The sequence below is a fragment of the Rhinolophus ferrumequinum genome, chromosome 20 (assembly GCF_004115265.2).
Source record: "Rhinolophus ferrumequinum isolate MPI-CBG mRhiFer1 chromosome 20, mRhiFer1_v1.p, whole genome shotgun sequence".
Lineage (NCBI taxonomy): Eukaryota > Metazoa > Chordata > Mammalia > Chiroptera > Rhinolophidae > Rhinolophus > Rhinolophus ferrumequinum.
Genome location: NC_046303.1, coordinates 19,682,053 through 19,693,450, shown reverse-complemented (window position 1 = coordinate 19,693,450; position 11,398 = coordinate 19,682,053). Strand labels below are relative to the sequence as shown.

At 35.9% G+C, this 11,398-nt stretch overlaps 1 protein-coding gene across 6 annotated transcripts in view; it reads right to left on the bottom strand.

Annotated features, from left to right (window-relative positions):
• Positions 1–424: 424 nt before the first annotated feature.
• The window catches only part of MACC1 (MET transcriptional regulator MACC1), a 68,028-nt gene continuing 57,054 nt past the window's right edge, over positions 425–11,398 (bottom strand). For 5 of the 6 annotated variants that reach the window (XM_033087942.1, XM_033087943.1, XM_033087941.1 and 2 more), the window contains one exon: positions 425–4,225. In XM_033087942.1, coding sequence (XP_032943833.1) covers positions 4,013–4,225 — 213 coding nt within the window. In that variant the 3' untranslated portion in view covers positions 425–4,012. Of the gene's footprint in view, positions 4,226–4,533; positions 5,456–11,398 lie in introns of those variants that run through there. The other variant, XM_033087944.1, reaches the window with a different exon arrangement.

Sequence of the window (11,398 nt, the reverse complement as noted above, 5' to 3'; positions counted from 1 at the left end):
AATGAATGTCAGAGCAAGGTTGTTCAGCTCATCACCATTCCTCGTATGCAGAACTACTCATTGAGGAAGAGAACATCTGGCTATCTTATTAACAAGCGCCTGTAATCACTTTGTAATTCTACAATGGAAGTGAGGCATACAGATAGTTCTATTGACCACAGTAGTTAAAAACATTTTTTTCAATGGGGAAAAGTTCAACAAGAAGTTTAACAAGTAATGGATCAGTAAAAACAAGACTTTCTCCAGACATATTTTACAGGAAAAAAGTACATCATTACATACATTTGCAAAATCATCTTAACACACTGAATAAATGTCTCCAATTATTAATCTACTTTTATTCAAATATGTTTACATTTCAAATGAAACACAGATCTTAATCATTTTAATTAGTTTTATAATCAAAATTAGTTTTCAGGCTCTTATTAATGCATGTTTGAAAAAAGTTCACGTTATATAAATAAATGCAGCTATTTTATAAAGTGATTTCTGGGTTTTTCACAATTTAAAAACAATTTCTCTGATGGAATGACATAAAAATCTGTTTATATAAAAGTGAGTTTTTCTGGTTTAACAAAGATTCTCTTATTTCCCTAGAAATAAAGGAAAATAATTCATTGGTTCTCAAAATGGGGTCCCTGGACCAACAGCCTCTGCATCACCTGGGAATTTATCAGAAAAGCAAGTTCTTAGGCACCACGCCACACCTGCTGAATCAGAAATTCTGGAGTTGGGGCCCAGCAGTCTGTGTTCCAATAAGCCCTCCAGGTGGTTATTTTATTCTGAAGAAAATCTTTGGGTTTACCCACCTAGCATAGCGGCAACCTCTGACCTTTGGGACTTCACTCAGTAAGCTCTACCGCAGCACCAGGGAGGAAACTTCACATAGAAGAGTGGGGAAGAATCTGAGTGTATGCGAAGAAAAGAGACCCATTTTAATTAGAAAAGCCTCCAGAGACACAAGGTTGCATTATTCTCTTTTTCCTTTGTATTGCCTCAAATATTCCGTAAGCATTAAAAAAAGATTACAGAGAATATCATTTACAGGAGCACCGTAAGAAAATTCAAGTTTTGAAATTTCCAATTACAGCACCGTGCAATTTCAAGTGTGCTGTCTCTATTGTGTTTTCATATCACATATTCAAAGCTGTTTACTAGCAGTGACATGTGTTGGACCAACACCATCCATTAATGTAGTGCTTTCTACTCCTTCCAGAGATCTGGTCATCCCCAAGTTTAAAACTTCGTATGTATTTCCTACATGACAGGAGATAAACGTGTGCTGTATCCATTACTGATGTGAACAGGTTGCATGCAGCTCTTTAATTGGCCTTCATGTTCAGGCTTTGGCAGAAGGAATTGGAGAATTGTGGCTCGCATAGAAAAAACTATGTTGCAAGCTGAGCACTGAACTAATGCGTCATTAGAGGCAAAGCCTGAGGAACTCAAAGCACCGTCTATGCTTTTTTACTTCCAAAATGCTTAAAGAAGTTTTAGATTAATGGTTTTTGATGCTTTTAATGATGTCAGAGATGGAATTTAAGTGCCTTATTAATTCCCTTGATTTGCTGCCAAATATTAAAGGCAATTCATGATTACTGAGTTAATCTTTTCTGATTATGAAAACCCATTATGGAAAGAAAAATATAAAATTCAGAAAAGTAGAAATGATTTATAAAATATAAGAATGCATTTATAAGAATAGACTGTTTGGACATGGGTTTAAAATTCCTCTGAAAGGATTTATTATGATTATAAAATATCTGTGTGTGTATTAATATTTAAACTGTTGCTTCATTCTTAAATTACAGAGATGTTTTTCATTTTTTTAAACTCTTCTTAAAGTTCCCAGCCACAATCGCAACACATGATGCAATCTAAACTTGAAGTGATTTATTTAATCTTACTACCCTAATCAGCTAACACGATCTCTGTCTTCTCAGATCTTGGAACTGAGAGAAACCCAGTTATTAATTAATTCCTTACTATCTCTTCCCGAAATTCTCTGTTTTGTGGACAAGTTAATAAGATTCCAAGAATGTTCTAAAGAAAGCAAAATTACCACTAAAATGATTGTGTCCTGAACTTACAAATTGTTTTTGTTTCCTCTCCCTGAATTTACTTTCAACTATAATAAATTCCATCCTCAGTGTGTGTACATAACTCCTTGGGCAGGCTGTATTCTCTTCTCCTCAAATATAAATATTGAAAGCCATAAAGTTTGTTCTTAAACCCTAATTCAAGTTACCTTTGCCAGCATACCACATACCCTAGGGTGGGTGTATTAAAAGCTCTGAAGAGATTCTGCTTTTACGTTTTTGCCAAATGGACATGTTTTATTCAGGATCCCTAAACAAAATTCTTCTTCAGCTTGTCCACATTACCTTTCAGGGTGTGTCTGTTCTTCTTTCATTCCTTCACCTTTTGGGGACCTTCACTCCGTTCTCTGAGACACCTTCGATCCCCTCCTGCCTGAGAGCTTCAATAGGTTGTGGAATGGTATCTTCACCTTCCCCAAAATGGAAGTAGTGCCTAATCTTCCTTTAGACTCATCATTTCTTTCCCAGGGAAAACGTATTCGATCCCCGATTCTGATCATGGGCCCCCATATCTGTATCTCTTGGCATCCCAGCCTCTCCTCTGCAGCTGTTATTACAGATGCCATTTTACATTTACCTGTTTAATTTTTTATTATTGTCTCTATCTATCACTTAGTAATATGAAGTCAGGGATCACGCTGGTTTTTTTTTTTCCATTATTAACCTCAAGCATCTATGTGCCTTGCACAGAGCAGGAACACGCACTCCATCTATTGACTGAATGACAATAAATGAATGACTGTCCAAAAGACAGGAGGCCAGAGGACTGAACACATGAGTAAGCGCGGACCATCTCTTTGTGAACTCTGCCAGCCGTTATCCTTTATACTGGCCCAAATTCCCATATAGTTTTTGTCTTCCAAAAGCTTTATAAAACACTCTGGTAAACACACACACACACACACACAGAGTGTTTGCATGAGCATGCATACATCACTGTTTTGTGGTTAAGATTACTTCATTCAACAGTGATAAATCAAACTTTAAAAAAACAAAACAAAAAATAAAACGAGCCTTCTTATTCAAACTCCCTGAGAGTTAAAAAACTACTCTGCACTATGATTGTGAAGAACAGTCCAGGATCACCTAAGTCGCAAGACGCTGAAGGGTGGTGGTGAAAACTCCGGACCATGTTCTCAGGCAACAGATTTCTGATGATACGTCATGTTTTCCTTTTGACATCTTTCAAAAGATGGTGGAAAAGAGCAGTGAGCTTCAATTACAAGGAAATAGCTACCATTTCCCCACAAGATTAAATATGCAATTTTTATTTTTTTACTATTTTGCTATGTACTCTGGTTGTTTTACAACAATAGAACCAGGTTTTGCAGAAAGGAAAACCTAGTTCCCATTAGCTATATAGCCCCGAGCATCTTCTCCAGTTCTTAGTTTCTTCACAAGAAAAATGGGAATAATGCTAGCAAACCCCACTGAGAAAGAAGAGAGCAGGTATCGGAAGTCTATAGCCCTTTGCTGATCCATAAAATATGTGTTTGCTTCTCTTCTCTCCCTACCTGTCTCCTGGTCAAACTCCAGTGTTCACATTGAGAACCAGATAAACTGAGAATCAGATAAACAGTAGTTTATCTGGTATCTGAGTGCTGTAATTATGTTAGTGGCCATTTGTTTTAACTTAAATAAATTAAAAGTAACTACTATGTAAGGGAGAGAGGGTTTTCCTTTCCTTTCTCAACAACAAAGCAGTCTAATGTTTGCATTTAAAACATATACAAAAAATATATGTTTGATTATAAAATCTATCCTTGGATTTTTGTGTTCTGCTGTGCTTTCACATGGAAAATACTTTTCCAAACATGAAAAAAATAGGCAATACTTTCTGAGCTTTTCTCTTTGACGTACACACACCACTTCCCCCCTATCATTCTTGCTCCCCCCAAACATACCCTTCATTTCTAGACTTCCTCAGAAGTGGAAAAGGCCGTTGCTCGCAAAACATCTAACGAATTTACTAGTATTAAAGCACCCGTTAACTCTCGCCATTGTTTGGTCACAGGGTTTTTCATTTTATCCAAAGCTGATTGAAGATCTTGTAGCACATCTCTGTAACTGTTTCCATAGTGAGCACCCCAAGTATAGAGAAAATCATAGGCAGGTTTCCACATCATCTATAAAGAAGAAGAAAAATAGACTATAATGTGGAAGTAAAACAGAGAGTAAGACAGATGCTTTAAAAAAGTTTTAAAGTCTCTTAAGACTTAAGAGAAAATGGAATACCAATTATACATGGACTCATTTAATGTCACAGAAAACATGTTTTAATAACGATCAGTTCCCTGTTATAGCCCTGTGTTTCTAAACCAACAGATTTTAAAAATAAGTACTACATATAGGGCCTTTTTCTCTCTTGATCTACCATGTGTACATTGCTCCTTGACTTAATGTGAGTACAAAATTCCTTGCACAATTTCTGATGATAAAAAATGTTATTGAGATAAACTTGTAACACTCTGAAAGACTTTTAAGGTTAAAGTAGTAACTCTTCTATTGTTACATCTATTTGTGGTGAGCTTTATGACACCACATGTCATAAGGAGCTATACAGTATGTTTAACGCTTTAAGTCATTTTATTTGAGCAAGTCTGTACACAAGGAAAAACGTGGCTTCATGATCGAGTCAAAAGGAAAGCAAAAATATAATTCTCTAATTAAAAAAAGTGATTTAATGATACATTTTTGACCACAAGAAAGATCAATATTCAACACTTTATTATTCTTTCTCTAAGCACCTACCCATACCAATGACGTCATTGTTTCCATAGAAATAAATGTACGTCAAAGAGGATCTTCATGTACAAGCGTGTATGTGGTCGTAACCAAGGCAACCAGGCAACCAGAGAATAGAGACAAAGGCTGGCCATAAGACAAACTGTAACACACACACACACACACACCCCTTAAAATGAATTTTCTCTAGGGAAACAACTACTAAATGAACTATGCAGTTATAATTGGAATATTTGGAATATAAACTTTATTACTTGCTACTTATTTGGGCTCACTAAACTAATTCATTTGTAATGTTATCACTTGCAAAATGCAGGAACACAGGCTGAGCTAAATATTATGCAGAACTGTCTTCTTAAAATAGGGCCTCCATTAACAGTAATATCATGTGAAGTAGGGCCTTGGGATATAAATTTTTACACTCCTCTTATATCCTCATACACTCTACAACTTAAAAGAACGAAAGTAAGGAGTTTCATTATGCTTCAATTCAGTCTACATAAAAGGTTAGGCATCAGGCTGAAAAGACAATGTGATGTTATTTGTCCAAACTGGCATTCCTTGGGTGCCATGAACATCAGCATCTTCACTTCTCTTGACAAAGCTGGATTCTGCAAGGTAGAGAAGGGGAGACAATGGCAAAACAATAGCATATCAAGGTGGTCATGATGCAGCAACAGAAACCATCCCAGATTTTTGTATGTCAGCTTGACCCTCACCAATCTGATTCATAAAGCATTATGTCTTCTACCACTGACAGAATTCTCTCATCTACCTTTCTCTTTTTCTGAATAATCACATTGAAACCAAACTTCCTAAAAGTGCAGGTCGCCACTAATAGCTCAGCAATGGAAGATGAGGTGAGGCATTATTAATAGAGCTTTTCTTTTTTTTTTGCCAGACTCAATATTGCCTGTTACTGCTCAGATGCAAAGAAGCACTAAACAGGTAAGTCATTCTGTAGTGGGTAAAGCTCTGCAAAAGCTTTGAGACCTGCATGCTATGTTGCACTCAATTCTCCTGATGCTGAACTAACGGGTACATACACTATTTCCATTTGTCATGTATTATTTAAAATAATCGTGTTTCCAGCTAGAGGCATCTAAGGCCCTCAGTGACCAAGTCTGATAAAAGATGTATTTAAGGCTATTTTATGATATACAGCAACCGAGAATGTTTCAATACTGAGGTGATAGCACAGTTATCACAGAAAACAGGTGTCTCGCAGGAATCACAAACAGGTAATTCTGGGGTCATTCACTATTCTACAGATTCAGGGTACCTTCATAGTCAGAGGCAGCCAAAATGGCACCACCGACTTTCCTGGGTAGGGAAGTTCTGCACACATAGCCGCCGCAGCACGCGGATTGCTCTGTATGAAGCCTTAGACGCACTCAGTCGGGAGCAGCCCCTTCCTCAGTGCTGTATGGAGCAGGAAATACACCCTAGTGACGCGGGGGTTGAAAACTTTGGATTCCGAAGTCCAATGGCATGACTCACCTATGCAGAGGGAAAGATGACCCCCTCACAGTTGGCAATTTGTACTTATAGCAGAACAGTGTGTCCAGCTCTTGCAATTCAGAGAAATTTGGATAGATTGCTGAGTCCTAGTGCCTAATTAAGATCTGAAAATGTAAAAAGACTTCTGAGGAGTCCCCTGAATTACTCCGAAATGCAAGGAGGGATTTTGCCCTAAACTCATTAGAGATTCCCTGAAGTCTAAACCATAAGCTGCCTAGAAACGGATACAGTAGCAATGGGCTGAAAACATTAGGGTAACGGTAGACTTCATGATTTGTACTAAAAGATAAGCATATTTTGCATCCCATTTTTTCCCTCTTTGCAACAAACTAAACTAGAATATTTTTGCAGTGCAAAATTTGATTTGCTGAATATAATAACACTGGTTGCTCTTAACACAGATGACAGAAAAGAACTACTGTAGCACAAATACAATAGAAATATTTGAAATACATTGTTGTTCATTAAGTAATCATTTCACTTATTAAACCAAGAAATATTGAGTACCTACCAGTACAAGGAATTTTGTTACATAAAGGGACAAAATTATTAATATAGTATGACTCTTGCTTTTAGAAGTTTATAGCATAGAAGGGAAATAAAGACTTACACAAAGAATGACCCAATGTATAAACAGACAGGACTTGGTAATTATTAACAGGTAAGAAAAAAGCAAAAATGCATATTTTAATTCAGTGTGAGATGAAAAAAGAGATAGTTTTCATAGTTTTCATTAACTGACAAGCATTATAGTGTAATACAAAGCAAGGTGGGTTTTGGTGTGTCATAGTACAAAACCTGGCTTCACATCTGCGTTCCATTGCCCATTAAATGGGTCAAGTTGAGTAAATTAATCAAATTATCTGAACTTTGAATTTTTTCATCTATTAATATGGGTACTCACTTCCAAGTCTTGCATCCAAGGCACCTCATGTAGCATCTGGCATGTAGGAAAGTGAGTACTTTTGGGGTGAAGGCAAGGCAAGAAGTCTAGTTTTAGCCCCACTGAGTATGAGGTAAAGGAGTGGCTGTATGATAAGAAATTGGAATGGGGAGATGATCTCCAGGGAGCAGTCAAGGGCTTAGCATCAGTCAGGATAAAGTAATGATGACAAGCATGAGAGCAGAGGAAAATGCCAAGGACGAGAATAAAGGGAAGACACATTTAACCCTCAATTAAGTCTACCGTGAAGGGTCACAAGGAAGAAATAGAAGCAATAAAAGAATGGAGAGAAATTAGAGTCAGAGTGATAGAAAATGAAAACAGGGTGCTTCATGTTGCAAAAGCCAAGGTCTAATAGCATCCCAAAATAGATATGCAGTGGAGCCTGCTCTCCAGAGCCGATTATTCTCATGGACTTCCAGTCCACGTTCAGTGACCTCACAATGGGAGGCTAACATCCTTCATGCTGGGAGTACTGACAGCAGGGAAACTGGCAAAAGCTACAACTGCAGAGCTGGTTGTTAAACATCTACCAACATGTCACTCACTGAGGACATCTCTCTTCTGGTACCTCCTCTGCTACCTCTGACATCACGCAATGTGGAAACAAAGGAAAAGTGAAAAAAGACAGGATTTTGGCAATTAGTAGGTCTTTGGAAACCTTGGAGGAAGAAGTTTAAAGAAAGTGGTGGAAGGCAGACTGCAGGTATGAGCAGGTGCCAAGGAACTGGATGCCACAGAATAAATGGGTCACATTTGGAATTTGAAAATTAAAGGAAGAGAGAAAAGGCTAGAAGGAGAAGCCATGGACAATAAAAGTGTTTTTAAAAGGAAAAATATGTAAAAATTAATATTCTACAATGGAAAGGAGAGTTTGTTTTGGATCCTAACTTTGCTAGATGGACAATTTAGAGGTGTTGAGAATTAAAGAGATAGCATAAAGAAAACACACCAGAGAAGTTAAATTCTTTTAGGCAGCAAACATAAACGCAGGTGAATATTAAAAGTATTATGGAATTGGGGAATGTAACTAAGGGAGCAAGTATCAAGAAAAATTGAAAAGGAATGGAATCAAAAGCATATGTTATAGTTATGCACTTGATACACTGATAAAAAAACGTTAAATTTGGGAACTATGTTTTCCTTTAATAAACAAAACTCTGCCAGGTACAATAAATATAATTTTTCTATATTGAAATTTGCCTTAACAATGCCTAATAAAAGTTCATCTTTTATCAATGCAATAAATAGTCTCATCAGTTGTTTGAGAGTGTAGATATATGACACATATATCTTTGTGGTGTAGATATATGACATTTGAACTCAAGTCCTTAAATACTTACACTTTTATTTCTTTGGCATTTATTACCTTATGTCATTCTAGTTTTCCTACTCAGCAAGTGAACATACATTATCAAAAACAAAGACACAAGACGTAATTTACATACATTAATTAACTATAAACTTTATAAAGTTATGTCCAAAAATACACACACATTAAGGCCACAAAGGATTCTAAACTGTGGGTGGTAAATTAAACAGAAAAATTAAGTCATTTTCTCTGGAAATGATCGAATGAATAAAATGAGTAGAATAAACAATTTTCTTTCCAGGATGACCTAAGTTAAATCCTCCAAAAGCTGGAAATGAGTTGTGGACTGCCAAAATGTCTTCCAGGTTTATGTTATATCTATATTCAGTGGTATTAAAATAGTTCTTCCACTTTTGCTCAATGTTATGATTTAAGGCAAGATATGTAGAAACTCTGCACTAATGCCTTGACAAATCAAAAGGAAAGCATGTTGCTGAGGGTTTGTTTCTGTGGAATTCTTAACCACAAAATAAAGTCTCTCAGCCTTTTCATATTTATCACAAATATTGAATACACAGGCATTGTTCTTACCCTGTTACTCTTGGATTTTTTTTTTAATGTTAACTTTATGGTGTGACAAGTTCATCTTTGAAGAGGAAGCATGAGGCTGATAAAAACACAAAGTTGTTAATTTCTCATTTATGTGTTTTGATCTCTATATAAAGGGCAACAGTATTAGTCAGCATTTAATCTACTAAAGTTGAGCAATTTTCCAAAGTCCCAGCACTTGTGTGGAAAGAACATGTCTTGCTTTGGTTTATCTTCTAGGTGTTATTGTACAAAAACAAAGGTAAAAGAGCAATGAAAAACTAATAAGTAGAATGACAAAAGAAACAAAACAGGAATAGAGATTAAAAAATTAAAGTTTTCCAAATTTAGAGTACTTATTCCCAGAAGCCAATAAGACTTTAAATAATGTCCTAGATAATGAAATGCAACATGAATAAAGGCAATTTAGATTTGAACATAATATCTATGTCTTTTTTTAGCCTGCAAAACATGAATAGCATAACGAATGCAGCTGGTTTTAACTACCTTTGGGTAATTACATTTTGCCACATTAAAGGATTAATAATCCACCTACTTTCCTCATAAAACTATAGAAGCGATGCTTCATTTTAAGTGCAATTAGCTATAGATGTATTAAGGCAAATTTGCCTTATTAATGACTATTACATGTATTCTATCTTTAGTACATCTTTACAATATCCAGGTGGGCCTTCCATCACCTGCAACTGGAACATAGTAGGGATTCTTATTTCCTCAGAAGGGAGATGGTACTTGCTTAAAACTTGACATAAGATTCTCTTGGAAAAGACTCTTTAGAGACAGCCAGCTCTGGTTGTTCTAGGTATAACCAACGACTTGGAACATCATCGGTTAAGCATGAACCAGAGGAAAACGGAGGATCCATTCCTAGCTAGTATATCTGCTCAAAACAATCTGACATCCTAGGAAAACCTACTGGTCAAACCATCCTTACCAATTCCTGGTTAGTTGGATTCCATACTGCCTCCTTGTCACCCAACCCTCAAAACCCCACTACAACCATTTATTAGTAGACATCTGAACATTGCAGTTTTAAAAAACTGGGCTTCTCCAATCTAATCTTTCAATGTAAATATGGAAGTAAATGAGGGAAAATATAGTGGTAAGAGCTCTGGATTTACAGAACCATATTGTGTGTTTGAATCTAGACTCTTGACTTACTAGCTCCAGAATCTTGGGTTAAGTTACAAAACTTCTGTGCCCCCTTATTTTCTCCTTCTGTAAAGTGGGGCTTGGAAGGGAAGTGTACCCAGTGCCATAAAAGCATGGCTAAGTACACAAAGTAAACAGGTATGAAGGGTCCTGGCACACACTAGGTGCCTAATTAATGTTAATTGGATATTAACATTAACATTAACATATCAAATAAAACCATGGTCAAACATCTAGAAAAAAGAATCCAGGTCACCCACTAGCTACAAACCTAGGGCCATTTCACTAAGGTATTGCCGTGAATCTATTGCAATATTAAGCCATTTCAATAAATGCTGATTTAGGTCTTATACTTAGCTGGACTTTGGTTTTCTGAAATTCCTTGTTGTTTGTGATCCCTAATAATAAACCTTGATAAAGATAATCTAAGTCAAATACTAATGTCTCTAAATTCATTTTAAAATATCTTTATAATATTTACTCTAATGTGATTATTATTTCTGTTAATATTTGATTTTCAGAGTGGTAATGAGACATCTAATATAGAAGTCAATCAAAGATCTCAGGAATACAATGTGTTACACCATTAATTTTACTATGATTTTATTTCTTTATTCCATTATTTCAAAAAATGGAATATCTTTTGGTAATTAAAAACTGTAGCAAAAAGCCTTAAAGTATTGCAAAAACTACTCAATAATAATCTAAATATTATATCACTGTGCCAATCTCTAGTAACAACAACAAAGATTTAAAAAATTATTCTATACATTTTCACACCAATAGATAAATTCTGATATAATACTTTTTCCTTTTTAAAGAAATTGCAAATATATTTCTTACTGCAAAAGAACAGCAAACTAAAGATTTAAGTACCAAGGCTAGAATTGAACTAGGTCCAGATACTGAATCAGACAATGCCCACATCCCTGTAAGCAGAATCCAGGAGTTGGCATGAGAATCAGAAAACTATAAAAGTCCAAGAACATTCCTTTCATATTTTGCAAGAGATATTTC